The 17622-nt window shown below is 42.8% G+C and overlaps 1 protein-coding gene across 1 annotated transcript in view; it reads left to right on the top strand.

Annotated features, from left to right (window-relative positions):
* CFAP74 (cilia and flagella associated protein 74) overlaps positions 1-7452 on the top strand; it is a 116366-nt gene extending 108914 nt beyond the window's left edge. Inside the window, exons 37-39 of the mRNA XM_018553093.1 lie at positions 1603-1730; positions 5951-6085; positions 7305-7452. Coding sequence (XP_018408595.1) covers positions 1603-1730; positions 5951-6085; positions 7305-7403 — 362 coding nt within the window. The 3' untranslated portion in view covers positions 7404-7452. The remainder of the gene's footprint in view (positions 1-1602; positions 1731-5950; positions 6086-7304) is intronic.
* The last annotated feature ends 10170 nt before the right edge of the window (positions 7453-17622 follow it).

The raw sequence follows: 17622 nt of genomic DNA, 5'->3' as shown, positions 1-17622 counted from the left end.
GGGGAGGCAGAGTAGCCTTTCACGTAGAAAAGTGGAAGGCATGCAATGACCCACTTTTGGGTCACGACCCGCCAGTTGCCAAAAATGCACTCGGCTCTTAATTTCCTATTCTGGGCTAACAAAAAAACAGCATTTTTGTGGACTAAAGTGACTTCCCACTTATGGTGTCAGCCCTGCCAAGTTGTCTTTTGCTAAATTGCTCAATCTATTCCACTGTCCTCAACTCCAACTCATAGCCACTAGATTGTAATCGCAAGATAAGAACCTGGGAGAGCTAAATAAACTCTTTGGAAAATGTTTTTAATTGTATTCAAAGCAGGAGTTAAAAATTGCTGGGAGGTCAGGATTTTTGGTAGAAGAGACATGCAAAGTCTCCCCCTTTCCCCCCAACAATTCTTTTTTTGTTTTTTTTTTGTACATTGTACAGCGCATGCGCCATGCAGTGTATAATCTCAGCTCATTTACAGCATCTCTAAGATTCTATGAATAGACCTAATGCTGGGGAAGATGTAACTCCTATGTGCATGTGCAGGAGTTACATCATCAGTGACCACCTAGTGGCCAAAAAAAACTCCCACCGAACTTGGAAGTGGCAGCTGCAGAGACAACGGCGGCAGGGGGTAGGACAGGGAACCATGGGTGGATCCGACAGTGCTGGAGAAGGGCACACTTGTAAGGTATGTATCATATAAGTATGCTGTGCCTTTTACACACCTGTTTAGTACTGATTTAACAGACCACAAAGCAGCATATAAGAATTGTTTGTTGGTAGGATTTAACTGTTTTTAAGATATAAATGTGAAAGAGATCAACTAAATGTAAAAGATATGTAATTGTGTGTGTGTACTAAGTACTATTAATATTTCAAAAATCAGTTTTATATATATGGTTTCTAATTTTATATACTGTATGTACATGGGGGCAGCTGATGCACTTCTCTCACTGCAGGTCTAACAAACAACAGATTGATTAAAAACTAGACTCTTTGTACAGTCTGTAATGACATGAAACACCCACAATGCACCTGACAGCTAGGGATCATGTGATCTTTGCCTAGGCTTTTAGTGACACCTGTGTGCTAAGGGGTCTCTTTGTTCATGGCAAAAAAAGGGGTACTTTTGCAGAAAAGCATTTAACCTTGACTCGCAGCATTTGCTTTCTTCTGCCTCCCAACTTGAAACTTCTTTAAATATGTGGAAAAAAAACTGCTTCATGTTATTTTAATACTGCACTTGATGCCAGGGCCTTTTATCACCTTGCATTCAAAACATGTCTGCTGATGTAATATTAATGCACTTAATATGTTCTGCTCCATATATTTTATTTCCCTTGTGAAAGTGGAGGAATGAGATGTATATCGCTATTGATGTCAGTATTGAGCTCTGTCATTGACCATTTCGGGTTGCTGTGCAACATATAGAAAACTCTGTTTTCTTTCTCACGGGTGACGTATGTTTTTTCTGCAAACACTGGAAACATTTGACATAACACCATGCCACTTAGACTGTGGACTGAGCTTTGTTTAACCTGCCTAGTACCAGGAAAGTGTTCAACGCTTGAGTGGTCTGTGGAACGTTTTCTTACTAAGCCATGTTTGTTAAGATGCAGATGAACCAGCAAATACACTTCTCGTGACCCTGCAGTGTGCCCAGACGGAGGAGGAACTGAGGCCCGCTGTCAGGGAGCTGCACGTCGGCTGCATACGCACATTGTTATCGTCGGCTAAAAAGGTAAACAAGTGCAATGACTGAGAACATAGAGATGGGAGAAAACGTGACCAATGTAACTCAGCAGCCTGAGGTCCTAGCTTGAGTCTTCCTGGTTACCTATGTGATTTATTAATCCTTTGCACATGCTATAAATAAGCAAGCCACATGCACCAGTTCACATGATCCAGCTGGAAATGCAAGGATGTACTATCTCTGTTAGACTCTGTTCCAGTTGCCCATTGCCTACGATTTATGCTTGTAAATGATCATTCAGACATATAGCACAGTATGGTTGGACAATAGCCAGACTGCTATTGGCTATTTTGATTTGAAATAGCCAATAGCAGACAGGCTATTGAAACACCAGCAGCCAAGCAGAGGAGCGGACCTGAGAGAGAAAGTTGTCTCTTAGAATCGCTCCTCTGCTCAGTGGGCAGGTGCAATAGCGTCTCTTATCCGTCCCTAAGGTGGACATTTACCCCCTTTCACTAAAAATCACATCAGCATGCAGCTCTGCATGCCGATATTAAATCATCTTACATTCATTAGCTAAACAAACGTATTTTCATTTTACTTACAATTTCTTGCTTTTTACTTCCTGGTCCTCTTGGGCATTAGTAATGTAATGTGCCCAAGCGTTGCATCCTGGGAAAGTTACATCAGCAGAGCATTGCTGGGAAATTTCATCTGTAATCTCACAAGATCTCAGGGAAGGGCATTTTCCTCCCATGAGATATGTGCATGGTCACATGTCCTAGTCACATGTACCAGAGTTACAGGAAGTAAAGGGAGATGGATTCATCTGCCCTTAGTAAAATCTTAGTAAAAATAGAAAAAAACAAGAAAGAATAAAAAGTATGCAATGTTCTAGAAGCATGTGTTTGTGGATTGCCATTACTAAACATTTCTGAAGGTGTCTTTGTTGTTATTTTGAAGATATGACTAAAGTGCTTCTTTAAAGTTGAATTCCAGGAGAAAAAAAATAACTCCCCTTGCAGTGGGGCTGACCCTGCACTGGGTTAAATGCACATTTTAGGTCTGGGGTACCTGGGAAAAAAAAGAGTTGATGATATGAATACTCCCCTTCCGCAGGCTCCCTCCAGACATCAAGGCTGGCACCCTCAGCCTTTTCCACCCTACGTTCCGGCAGTCAGAGGCCTGCTGTCGTTTTCAAGTATGATGCAGCCCATAGCGCTGCATTATACATGAGGATGCCGAGTAGGGGTCCACAAGCCAGAGTGTAGGGAAGAGGAGGCGAGTGCCTAATACCAGGAGGAAGCGAAGATCAGGTAAGTAAAACTGGTTTAGCTGATAACCCTAGACCAGGGTAGGCAAGCTCCGGTCCTCCAGGTGTGGTAAAACTACAAATCCCACTATGCATCTGCCTCTGGGAGACGTGGCTGTCAGTCTTGCAGTGACTAATAGGTTTCATAGTTGCACCACAGCTGGAAGGCTAGAGTTTGCCTGACCCCTGCCTTGGACCTAAATAAGCATTTAACCTTTGCAATGTGCGTGCATCCTCAATGCAAGGGAAGTTTTTTTCCCCCGGAGACGCTTTAAAGTAGAACTATTGTAAAAATTAAAATGCATATAGATTGTGCATGTGATATATTAAATATATTCATAGATATATGCTAATAGCATTAGCACAGCATTGTTTTTGTTTTTTCTGATTCCACTATTGTAACATACCTGTTGAATCCTGTCAGTAGATTAATTATCCTTGCTCCAACAATGCATCAACACTGTTCATTCTGCAGTGAAATCGCACAGCAGCCTTGGGGACAGGGTAGTCCTGGATGGACATGTAGTTTTAAAAATGGACTTTAGTTAAGAGACAAAGTCTAACGCCTAACTCTTTTTAAGCAGTTACAGATGCAGTGGTTTTTTTTTCTTTTGGGAAAAGGGTTTAAGCCATATGAATAAAAGCTGCCCATTGTAAGCACCCTGAATGGTGTTAAATTGTTTGTGCCACCCAACCCAGTAACTGCTTCTTTGGCTGGACAGCTTGGCCCGGTAAAAGTAAACAAAATGGATCTACTGGCAGGATCAACAGGTTACAAATGATGCACATGGGCTGAGAAAACCAAAAACCGCTGTGCTAATGCATAAAAGAGACACATTATCAATCATTATTATTTTTATTAGAGTTCCACGCATGCCTCAGGTATCCACAAACTATTCAGAAAAGCACTTACACTTCACCTACAACTTTTTATTCCATCTCTTCACTTTAGTTGGCTTTGCTGGCCATATATATACACAGAATGATCACTTGAATCAAAGATTTGATTGTTCTAAATAGACAGTTTGATCTATAAAAAAAAATCATTGTCGCTAGCATAAATATTTTTAGATATCACTTCATATCACAACCCCATTATGTACAGTATCCAAAGTAGTCAACATCAATTCTGATTTTTGTTCTCACGTATCTGGCAGTTGAGGGCATTACCAATGCTTTTAAGGCCAAAGCAAATTCTATAAATTTAAGAGGATTATTATTATCAAGCTGGTCATGGCCAAACTGGGAAGTGACCGTGTGCTTGTTGTCATTCTGTGACTTCTGCAGACACCTCGTGGCTAGGGTTGGAATCTGGCGGATTCACTTGGACAGTCCGGGGGTTTTGAGTCCTGTATGTGCTGTGTGAACAAAACCCGGACTGTGCAGGTGAATCCGGGACAGGTGGCAACCCTACTCGTGGCCAGCAAATGTTACAGGAAGAATCCATCTTCCAGAATGGGTTTTCCTGGATTATTCCTGGATTATTGATCTAGAGATTAGCCCAGTGCGAGGCATTCCTGGTCAAGGAATAAACATGCATCATTGGCTGATATAAAAAAATCATATTTGTATCATGATCGATCTAACAGTACATGGAGGCACATTTTATAAGTGTGCAGTATAATGGGGTAGCAGAATTACCATTCTATGGGTGGCTGCCAATTATTGCAGTGTATTAAATGTATAGGAACAGCTATTATTATTATTAAACAACACCCTTCAAACCTGTCCATTTGTCAACTCTCATTTCATGCTAAAGGTGGCCATACACTCTACAACCATCGCAAGACTTTAGTCTTGCGATGGTTGTAGAGTGTATGGCCACCTTAAGAATCACCATTCCATCTGTCCCAGCTATAGAAGTTAGATACATATCATCATAGTTAGACAAAATCTTCTTGCACCAGAGATGGAGTGGAGAAGTGTTGAATTGCCTAATATACCTGTATTTCAGTATAATTAAAGTCCAAGTAAGACCAAAGCAAGTATAAACCACTTCAACGTGGTTGTCTTTAGGATCCTTTTTTTCCAAGGCAGGAATTAGACACTATAGCATTGCAGAGGGACCTGGATAAAATAGGGGAGTGGGCAACTATATGGCAGATGAGGTTTCATCTCGATAAATGTAAAGTAATGCACTATGGGGTTAAAAATAGGCAAGCAGGATAGACATTAAATGGGAACTCCACTAGGGAAGTCAGAAACGGAAAAAGATTTAGGGGTCATTGTAGACCGCAGATTGAATAATAGCATGCAATGCCAGGCTGCGGTAAACAAAGCAAGCAGAGTACTGTCTTGTATTAAAAAGGGAATGTACTGTAGAGACAAATCTAGAATTTTGATACTTTATAGATCACTGGTTCGACCTCATCTGGAGTATGCAGTTCAGTTTTGGTCACCAATCCACAGAAAGGATGTCCTTGAGCTGGAAAGAGTCCAGAGAAGGGCAACCAAACTAATTAAGGGGATGGAGGACCTATGCTATGAGACAAGGTTACTACATTTAAACTTGTACACTCTGGAAGTGAGGAGATTAAGGGGGCATATGATTCTGATGTACAAGATGTTCAACGGGGATAGCAACATCAGCAATAAACTTTTTACTCTAAACTCCATAACAAGGACTAGAGGCCACCACCTAAAATTGGTGGAGAAAAGATTTCAGCACAAGGAGCGCCAGGGGTTCTTCTCAGTTAGAGTGGTTAGGGTCTGGAACTCACTGCCACAAGCAGTGATTTCATCTGTGAGTGTGGAATCGTTCAAAAAACGTTTGGATAATTTCCTCAGGTACCGTAACATACAGGGGTACAGCTTCACTTAAGAACAATATCACACATGGACTCAAACACATGTAGAAGCACATGCATACACTCAATAGGTTGGACTTGACCTGTGTCTTTATTCAACCTCAAATACTATGTAACTATGTCATGTATTGATTTTTACTTATCTCTAGAATGTGGAATTCTCATGGGACAACGTGCCGCTACTGCAACAGAAAGGATTCACCATTGAGCCAGGGAAAGCCTTAGTGGATGCTGGTCAGAAGAAACCCATATCTATTACTTGGATCCCACCTGCTGGATATGATGTGCGTAAAGCATGTATATACTGGATGTTGTAGCAAATATTTAATACTGAGGAGGACACCTATTGTACAAAGATCATGCACATGGCCATGACTACCATGAAGCAAGGTGAATTTTGTTTCCTCAGGTAGTCTGGTGCCTAAGAGGACAAACAGCAGAAGAAGTAGGAGGCAGCGTTGATAACAAATTGGGATATATGATTTATAAACTGCCTTTATCCATTTTCTGTTATGAGGGTGGCTACATTCAATCTACATAGTCCCACTGTATGTGGGAATGTAGCCAAAAATTCCACTGAAAATCAGCAATTGAGGGGACTTTTATTGCTACCAATCACAATGCTTTTGGTGGATTCAGCACAATATAGCCATACCCACTTTTTGCCAGAACATCTCTTAAAGGAGAACTATGAGGTGAGTGATTTTCACTGAACCTCATAGTTTGAGCCGACGTGTGACAATGAAACTGTCACAGGTCGGCTCAATAGATCAGGAAGTGAGCGAACACATACCGTCGCTTGCTCACTTCTCGATCATGTCCCTGCTGAGAGCCGTGAGTGTCACTCAGGGCTCCTTGCAGGGATTCTCCCCCCTCCCCTGTCCGATCCTCCAGTGCTGACTGGCAGAACGGACGGGGGAGGGGGGCGGTTACAGCTGGCTCTGCCTCTAGATAGGCAGAGCCACCTGTCAATCACGCGGCTGGGTGGATCTCGACAGTAATGTGGGGATCCGTCCCGGCTGCGGCGGTCTCGGTATACCACGAGCTGCAGCTCACGATATACTGAGGTTTGGAATCGGTAGAAAGTCACTCGCACTCCAGTATAACATCCAGTCAATCTATTTATTGACTAAATGGTACAGTTTTCCAATGCAACGTTTCTGAACCATAACGTCCCTTCATCAGGCAAACAGTTTGCCTGATGAAGGGACCTTATGGTTCCAAAACGTTGCATGGAAAAACTGTACCATTTAGTCAATAAATAGATTGACTGGACGTTATACTGGAGTGCGAGTGACTTTCTACTGATGTCAAGTTATTTGCAGAGGCTGCGGTTAAAATATGAAATGTATTTGAGTACAGTGCTGCACAACCGAATAATTGTCAGTCAAACTATCACAGCACCAAAAAACTGAAATCTGTCCTGGAAATGAGGGGGTGTCACTTGCTGGTATTGAGTTGGTTAAGCTAAACTTTTATTCCCCATTTTATTTTGTTCCCCAGCCAGACAAACCTGAAACCACCACAGCAAAACTGACGTTGAAAGGTGATATTACGGAAACATACCAGATTATCTTCTGCACACAAGTCGTGTCATTATAAGGTGTCCTCTGAGTAAGAAAACAACAGTGCAAAGTCACAATGATCTGTTGGCTCCTCTGCTAATGAATATTGGTGCTAAAAGAAACACAAATGTAACGCGATTCCTGTAAAAATAAACTACTGATTGTTCTAACAATAGGGTTGATGTGATACCTGTTCCACCCAACACTTCACTTACTAGAACAACTATTCCATATGATTTATTTAGCATCTCTACAACTGTTGCTGGCAAGACACATGCATATTGTTTCCGAAGTATTTGCTGTTTTTTTGTTTAGTCTCTGGAGAATATTTGTGAATATATGTGCGTCTGCAAGTATATGCGCGGTGCACAAACACTGCATTTCCAGGCCAAATGTATTTTATAAAGGATTTCTCATTTCAGATTTTCTTATTTAATTGCTGAGCTATAATTTAGCAACCATTCTTATATGGCAAGCAATCTTCAGGAAGCACTTTGTCCTGTGATGAATGTCGAATGACAGTGACCATCAGCTAGTAGCTCCCATCTCAGTGACCCCAGCAGTTTAGAAGTGTACGTAATCTGAACATTGTGCTTAGTAGGTGTGCTTGCAAGCACGCAGCATGAACAAGTAGCTGCGGGGATGGGCATGAACATGGGCACACGCACAGGATCATGTGAGACTATACCCGGGAGCACCTAAAGATCAAGCACACATTTTAGCTTTGAGGCGCGAGACTGATTCAGCAAGTATTTAAAGGGGTTCTAAACCCTCCTGTTTTTTTGCCTATATCTACTGCTATCAAGCAGTAGATATAGGCAAACAGTTTTAAAAAAAAACCCCAGCTTTAACAGCGGTTTAAACTCACCTTATTTTCGCTGCGCGCTCCCGCCCGAGAAAACGAAACTGGTCGGGTGGCCGCAAAGCATCTTGGGGCAGTTTGGATTCCCGGCCAGAAGACGAGCAGAGACGCAAGGTAAGTCTATGGACGCGTGCACCCGCATGCAGACACCGTGGGATCAGAAGTGCCAGCAAGCAGAGAGGAGTCAGCGCTGGATCGGAGAGCCGCCGCATCGCTGGAGGGACAGATGAAAACACCAGGAAAGAAGAGGAAGATCGGATTAAGAGACATCATTTAAGGTAAGTGCTGACATTAACATGGGGGGGAGGAAATGTATCCTTTAATGTCACTTTAAAAGACATTTTTAAACTATCCAGCGGCTATCTTGAAGCTCTGAAAGTAAACCTGGTAAAAAGAACATTTCCTAAGCTTACCTTTTCCGATTGTGCCATCCTCCCCAATCCCTGCTGCAGCCTCTTCGAAGATTCTATGCAAGTATGAACCATTCACTGACAGAGGGTAACTGCTACACACACCCTCCTTACTTCCCAATGTGCGCGGGGATGGCATTTGGCTACTCTGGCACCAAACACTGCATTATCAGGTTGCAGTGCTTTACAAATTGATGTAGGCTTTAATAAACATGACCACTATTACCAATGTACTACCCTAAAAAAAAACGGGGGGAATACAGTACAATCATTTTCAGGAAATATTCAAAAGTAGATTTGGCCATTTAATTTGTATTATGTTTATAATTTTTTTTTTCCTAGATTTTCAAAATGTTAAAATTTTACCTTCATGACGTTTATTTAATCACACTACTTGCCACAATAATCTTCTTTTTTTATATCGCAATATCTTCTTTCTGTATGAACTAACATTATAATTAAGTAAAAGAGTGTTGCAGGAAATTGCGCAATCAAATCTTAAAGACATTTATATCCCATTTTGCTTCTTTTTCACAGTTTTCTCTGCAACTGGATTATAAAATCATTTTTTTATACAAGTTGGTACGTTTGCAATGTGTGTTTATTACCAAGGAGTCATTAAAGAGACCCAGTCCCTTTCTTAAAACAAAAATTCAGACAAAGCACATTAAAGTCAAGTATTTTAAATTATTTCTTGCAGTGTTTTTTCTTTCCATAAATTATTTTTTATTTGCTGATGCGCCTGCAAAGTGCGCCTTTGAACTTGCTAGAAAATGTGACTACTCAGGGAAAAATTATTTCCATAGCACAGCTCCGTCCTTCCTGCCATGTCATAGCTCTTTCCTCTACTGTGAGTAACTAATTATGGTATGTGCTGGCCTAGCTCCCTTGCACCCCCATAACTGGAAACCTAATACTTACCTTGCTGTAATTTTCTGGTGCTTGTGCATAGCAGCATACATATGGGAACCATCATATGATGCTATGTAGGCAGGGGCGTAACTAGAAATCGCAGAGCCCCATAGCAAAATTTTGTATGGGGCCCTGTGATTTCTAGTTATGTTCACCTGATAAGCCAGACCCCTACCTGGGGGTGACCCTGCAGAGCCCACCATAGACCCTATGGTGGGCTCTGCAGGGTCTCAGGTGGGCGGTCAAGCCCTCTTACCTGTCAGCTCCGATCCTCTGTCCGCCTCCTCCTCCACGGTCGCTGGCGGGCCCCACCTCCTCTGTCACTGGGCCTCGCCTCCTCCATCACTGCCTACGACGGGCCCAGCCACCTCTTCTGAAGCTGCTGGTTGTCACCGACTCGGCAGCGGCTGTGAGGAGGACGCGTTGCTGCACACATCACTGACAGGTTGTCCGTGATGTGAATAGCGGCGCGTTCCTCCTCACAGCCGCCAGTGACAGCCAGCAGCCTGAGATGCCATAGCGACTCAGGCCCCCGCACGGCATTAGGGGGATATCCTGGCCGGTCCCTTCTGTGCCCTGGGCACCATAGTGGCCGCCTGGGTGGCTATGGCGATTGTTCCGCCACTGCATGTAGGCAACAGGAAAATGGAAAATTGAATACTTACCTTCCTGAAAGCCTTTTATGCAGCTGCTGGGGGGAGGAGCAAAGGGGAATACTTGAGCGACAGCTCTGAGTCTACCGGAGCTGCTGATACAACATCCAAGATGACGGCACCCTGCAAGCGGTCTCCGTTCTTTTAGATGTCTACACAATGGAGGCTTTTACATGGAACTAACATGCATAAAATACATTGAATGCACATATATTCTTATGGGAAGATTCTTAGTGAAATGAATGGTCTGGTGTCGTGGTCTCTTTAAACGCAGCATTGTAAACGTGCAGATCTTGTACGGTAGTAGGAGCTTTGTTACATCGATCAGTTGTTTCGGAATCTTTATGAATGTGGTTCTCTGTGTGAAATTCTACATATGATTTAGTTAATTAGTTTAGATCACTTACTCCTGCCTGGCACTGGGTACAGCAAGAATAATGTGTAATGTGCTGCAAAGGTCAACATTCTAACAAACTCTGAATTGTTCCTGAATAAGACCAGTGAGGTGGAGAGTCGCTGATTAAAACAATTGTTGGTTTGTGTACTGGTTATCAAGCTCTTCAATACATGATGTACAAATAAACTCAAGCTGTACTTGTAATCTTAGAAAGTACACGAACACTTGTTCTCAGTTTGCACTGGAACATGCAAGCGCACAAGGGACTGAAACTTACAGCCTTAATGTACATCTGAACCCAACCACTAAAATCTGAACTAAGGATTAACATGTTACTGTCATTTTCAATATTGTTTAATCTGCAGCTTTATTAAAGTAAAATAATAAAACTGGTGATCCTTCTGTGAAATCCCTTATTCTGGCACTTCCAGGTATAGGGTGACAACTCTGTATATCTCCCAATTGCTCTCCTGTGTTGTCACCTTGTCACGTTAGTTTCCAGTGGAGACTGTGGGGTTAATTTACCCTTGTCACAAAATAGGCCAAAGGACATTCCAACCCTCTGAGTTCACAGCACGCAAAATTCCCCCAAAAATTGTCCACCAATTGCTGTTTGGGATTGCAACAGAACTAGATTGCATATATAAAATTGTTCTTAACCAATAACAGTGACCTCACTGCAACCGCAATTAAAAATAAATGATATCATTTAATATATAATATAATAACTAATTATATAATTTGTTTTTGATTACTGTTGCAGTGAGTCCACTGTTATTGGTTAAAGGGTTATTAAAGCCTCGCGTGTTTTTTGCATATATCTACTGCTAGCAAGCAGTAGATTTATGTAAAAACATTTTTAAAAAGGGTTAATATCTCCTTAACTGTAAGCCGGTAGTCTCCCTGTAACCACATTCAAATTATGCCAATTATGCGGCAGGGGATCGTCACCTAGTGACGAGAAGCATGGGGATGGCTTCCCTGCTAATCAGGAAGCCAGGTGGTGAGTTATTACACGCCGTCTGGCTTCCTTAATGGGACTTTCGGTATTCGGTATCGGCCAGTACCGGAAAAAAATATGGGTACTCGTACTTGATACCGAAAAACCGGTATTGGTGAATCCCTAGTTGTTACAACTATTTTATTAGGATACAACACGGCAATCTTTTACTCAGTGTGCAGTCTGATTCCAATATGCTTGAAAGGCCTTTTTTTCTAACCCCCTCCCCATTAATGTTTGGTTTAGCCTCTCTACTTGTCCATCTTGAAGGATTAGGCATTCTTTATCAGCTTTGTTTATCAGACCATGTAGGAATAATGGAAGAGTTCAGGAGTTCTCTGCTCTGTGCATTTGCTAAATCAAACAGAAATGGCTGATCGCTGTGCAAACAAATCTGAGATATAGCAAAGCCCATTCACCCATACCTCAGAACATGGGAACAATCATATCACAAGAGTTCATACCACTCTCATATACAGATGCAGCATTAAAGTAGAACCTCCGGCAGATAGAAAATCCTAATTTCACCTATTTATTGTATTACAAAATAATCACATCATGTATTTTAGTTTAAGCTAGTGTAAGTAACCAAATCTTTGTTTTAGCTATTGTACCTGTTGCTGTCTTGATGTTTAAAAGTTTTAGTTTCCTGCAGAATCAGCGGGTCCCCTGAGCACTGGCCCTGATATCCTGATTTAGGGTGGCTCCTTTCCCTTGCAGGGTCCTATGGTACTACCCTTGTGTGTGCTATTAAGCTGTCTGTGTCTTCTCCACATTCCTCCTGCTTCAATCCTTCTTCCTCCATTCTCCCAGCTAGTAAGTAGATGGAAGCTGTTGGAGACTGATCTGTCCCTTGTGATCTTGTACTGGACAGAAGAGTTCAGAGAAGCTGAGCTGAGAGAGTTGGAACTGTTTGGCAACATGATGACTGTAAGTGCTTGGGCAAAAATGTAAAGAAACACTTTGCTGGGCAATGTCTATTTGTTTGATCTAAATTCATTAATGAAAATTTTTTTGGGCACTTTTCACCCAAAAAAATGGGCTGAAAATCTCGGCTTATACTCGAGTATATACGGTACTTTAAACAACATATACAAATAGTCAATTGGTCTCTAGATCAACCTCTTGTAAAATGCAGCTAAGTCACTTGTGATAAAACAAAACTACTATCATTATTGTGGTCACCAGGGGAGCTCATAAATATCTCTCGGATATGGCCCGTAGCCAGCCGTATCAGAAAATAAACTTGTATTCTTTTCCACAAACAGTCAAAGTAAATGGCTTATAATCAGCAAATACAAGATTCGGCTCAGCGCCTGTATACTAAGTCCCACCTCAGGGTTAGAGTCCCAGCCTCAGGGTTAGAGTCCCAGCCTGCTCACAGAGGGTTCCAGTATGGACACAGGTGCCCCAGCAGTGTCTCGGCAGACTGTATTCCACAGCTTAACACACATAGCCATGTGTCCTGTTCCAAACACTTAACACAGACAGACTGACTGGCTTTCTGTTCCTTTTTAACACACCCTCTGGCTGGTGGTTTAACCCTTTCTTTACCAGAACTGGCTGTAGTCAGGGATGGAGGCTCTGAATACAAGGTGACCTTAATGGGACCAGCACCTAAACAAGGGAGGGATATACCATCCACCCAGGACCCATTCCTGGCGTCCTGTACAATATATATATATAAGTATCTATATCAATATCTATCTATATATATAGATCTATCTATATATATAGATAGATATATAGATAGATCTATATATGTACTTTAATAAGTCAGATGCAATTGCACTTGTTTTTGTTGTTATGTTTAATGTAACAATAATAATAATAAAAATAATGTTTTAGATTGAAAGCCCTCATGGGCAGGGTCCTCCTTACCATCTTGTCTTGAATTGTATTGTGATTGTAATGACTTCCTTATATTGTAAAGAGCTGTGCAAACTGTTGGCGCTATATAAATCCTGTATAATAATAATAATAATAATAATAAATGAAAAGGTAATGTTACCTATCAGTAAGTGTTGCCATCAGTCACCACTAGATGGCAGACGTGGAACTACATTCCCTACATATTCCCTGCACAATGATTCACTGAGGTTTTTATATACAGTAGCGCATAGTTCATGTTTGAAGTGGAAATATCTAACTGGAGAGGGTGGTTATAGATGGGTAAATATTTCCCCAAGAAAGAGAAACATCTGTGCTCATAGGACACCTTACAAAATGACTTTCCGGTAAAGAGATATTCCGGTCATAATACCCATCTCTGCTCCTGTCCACCTTGGAATGTTACTTTTTTTCTGTTGTAACTTTATAATAAATAAAATAAATTAAAATGTAAGGGACACGCGCACTTACAATTATTAAAGCCCTTTCAGTTGCATTATGTTTCCATAATAGAGCACATTGTATATAACATATATTTTAATACTATTTATACGTTATGTTATGAAAGCTTCCTTATGATCTTTGCTGTGTGGCCTGCCTGGCACAACTATGCAAAATGTTCTAACTTTGCACTTTGTTCCTAGTGCATGTGTGTCCCTCACTCCACTGCAAGGCAAGGCCTGTTGATGGGCATTCCCTTGAAGTAGAGTGTTCAGGATGTGGTGCAGGTTTAAGGCCTCGTTCACAGCATCCTCAGTGCTTTCTGGCCCGATTGTGGATCGCATTGCGGCCTGGCTCAGTTTGTTGTGGGGCGGGAGGGAGCGAGGCGGTGCGTTGAAGTGAATGGCACCGCAGCCATGCCCTCCGACCACAATGCGATCGGCCACATGGGACCGCAAGGCACATCAATGCCTGTGGTCCGATCTGAAAAAATGCAGCAAGCACTATTTTTTCGGACCGGGCTGGAGCGCAGGCATTGATGTACCTTGCGATCACGCATTTATCGCATTGCGGCGGGAGGGCGTCCTCCCGATCTACTGAGCCGACCTGTGACAGTCTCATTGTCACAGGTCGGCTAGAACTAGCCGACCTGTGCAAAGCACTCACCTTATAGTTCTCCTTTAAGTGTGCCCTGGGCGCCGCGCACAAGCGGGGGTTGGGGAAGGATGTCCTCTCGCTCCTATAAGGCTCCCGTCTGGCCGTTCAGGAACGGCCAATGGACGGAAAGTGGTTAAAAAAGATATTTAAGTCACCTCTAAAACATATTTTTTTCAAAACTGATCGAACCTTATTTATCTAATCTTTCATATCTCGACTCTTAGTGATTAGTGCTTCTGCCTTGCAGCACTGGGGGTGCCCGGTATGAATCCTGGTCCGGACACATGCATGGAGTTTGCATGTTCTCCTTGTGCTTGCATGGGATTCCTCCGGGTACTGCTGTTTCCTTCCATGCTCCAAAGAAATGCTGGTAGGTTAATTGGCTCCTGTGTAAATCGGCCCTAGTATGTGTTTGTGCATGTATGAATGCATATAAGATGGGACCTTAGATTGTAAGCTCCTTGAGAGCAAGGACTGATGTGAATGTGCAATATGTAAAGCACTGCATACAATAGTAGAACTATCGCCATAGCGACCCAAGCAGGCGTTATGGGGCCCGGGGCACAGGGGGGCCCAGCCAGGACAAGGAACAAAGGGGTCCCCTGATGTCGTGTGGGCTGCCTGGGTCGCTATGGCATCACAGGCTGCTGGCTGTCACGGGCTGTGAGGAGTGATGCGCCGCTGTCCAGATCACTGACAACCTGTCAGCGATCTGGACAGCGGCGTGTTCCTCCTCACAGCCACTGCTGAATCAGTGACAGCCAGCAGCTTGTGGTGGAGGAGGCCGGGGGCCCGGTGGTGGAGGAGCCGGGGGCCCGGAGGCGGCAGAGTAGTAGGAGGAGGTGGAGGAGGCGGGGCCCGCCAGCGACCGAGGAGGAGGAGGGGCCCGCCGGTGGAGAAGGCTGACAGTGGATTGGGGTTGGAGGGGAAGAGGTGTTCAGGGGTGTGAAAAGCCCACCTGAGACCCTGCAGAACCCACCATAGAGAGTCTTTAGTGGGCTCTGCGGGGTCACTCTCAGGTGGGCTGTGTGGGATCTCAGGGGGGCTCTGCAAGGGGCGTAACTAGAAATCACAGGGCTCCATACACGATTTTTCTAATGGGGCCCTGTGATTTCTAGTTACGCCCCTGGGTCTGAGGGTCAGCCTTCGGTTAGCGGTCAGCACACATCATTTTCTGTTGTATGATCTAGGTTTCAGAGTGTAGTTGGCTTGTTAGGCCAGGATCCAACTTATTAAACAATTACAGTCCAAGGTCTGAATGGGACCGTTGGAAAGTTTTGTGTAATATACTCTCTGGCTTTGATTGCTCACAGAACCTTGTGGTCTGGTCCGCCAGAAAACGCATTCCCTGCAATATATTTAATCTAAAAGATCTATTTAATAAACACACTGCAGACATAAAGAATGTGGAAATAGCTGCTGGGAATGTGGTATTGTGAATTCCATGGTGATAACTGAGGAGCACAAAGCCCGCTTTTATGTGTACATGCTAACTTACATCACATGTATAGCAGAATTTATGTTGTAGATTATACATTTCTCCCAGCCCTGTCAGGACTTCTAAAAGTACAAATCACACCCTAAATATAACCACCATTACAATTATCTATTTGCTGCTAACAGCATATGTGTATGAATGTGTCACAGCTTTCTATTTCAGGCATGCTGTGTAATAGACACCTGCTTCACGTATCTGTTAGCTACAGAGAAAACTCTATGTAGGTACACATTATATATACACAAAACATAGAATGCACTAATAATTCTGTGTGTGTGTGTGTGTGTATTTGCCCAAATTAAATCCCGGTTATGCAATAAATGTTGTTTCTTTTTAGCTTCTAAATTCTGACAGCACTTCCAGCTACTGGAATATACTGTATATGTACACTATATGGCCAAACGTATGAGGACATCCCTCCTCATGATTGAATTCACTTGATTCCAGTGATGAGTTACATAGTTAGTCAGGTTGAAAAAAGACACAAGCCCATCAAGTTCAACCTATTCTGTGACTAGCATTCAACACAGCATTCAAAACCCGTACTGTCCGGGTGAATCCTGGAGAGATGGCAACCCTACCCAGTGCTTTGTGATGCCGTAAAGTGTACTGTATGTAGTACTTGTTCTGTCAGTGCACACCACTGCAATGCTATGACTTAACAGTAAACAAGGTACATTCTATGTCCACATCTATGCATTAGGACTGCAATGGGCTAGCTTGCCCAGTGCAGCCCAACGCATGTGGCCTGAGCAGGCCCTTAATAGCTTTCCTTATTTCTGTTGCACCAGAATCTTGGCAGGCAGCCCTCTAATGTAAACAAACAGCAGGTGTTCGGGTATTCTGACAGCGGCACGCCCACCTCAGTCAGAACACAGTATCCTGGAGGGTGGGGGTTCCCCTATCCATGCTGTTTAGCATGGTTGGGGAAATTAATCAGCCCCACAGGGGTGAATGAGAAATACTAACTGGTGTATGGCCAACTTTAGATACCTGCTGAAACCCAACTCTAGAGTATTTGTTATGATGCTTGATGATCTTCACATCTAAATAGGGTTGCCACCTTTTCTTCAAGCGAAACCCAAACACTCCAGCGACACGCATACATTTTTTGGGGAGAATGAGTTGTGGCGTATTCATATGTAAATAGCACCACACATTCATATATAAATATCACAGTTGAGACTATTTTCAGTGGGGGGACAGTAGCCCCTACCTGCATTTTGGTTGCCCCTGTCTGCCTGACATCTTGTGTCTGGGTTTCTGCTGCCTTGAAGCCTGGACACAGCATTCAAAACCCGGACTGTCTGGGTGAATCCTGGACAGGTGGCAACCCTATATGGCTTGTTTTAAAGCTTTTCAACTGTTTGTGAGGAATATGCCAATAGTTTACTGTCTATAGTTGGTGCTATATAAATCCGGTATTATAGTAATGATGATAATAACAATAGTCTGGGACAGGTGCACTTTAAGTGAGTTACAATACATTCTTCCAACATATTTCAAATTACTGTGAATGGAATCCTAAGAGACTCA

This window comes from Nanorana parkeri, unplaced genomic scaffold (genome assembly GCF_000935625.1).
Source record: "Nanorana parkeri isolate BGI_ZX_2015 unplaced genomic scaffold, ASM93562v1 scaffold109, whole genome shotgun sequence".
NCBI lineage: Eukaryota > Metazoa > Chordata > Amphibia > Anura > Dicroglossidae > Nanorana > Nanorana parkeri.
This window is presented reverse-complemented; position numbering and strand designations above follow the sequence as displayed.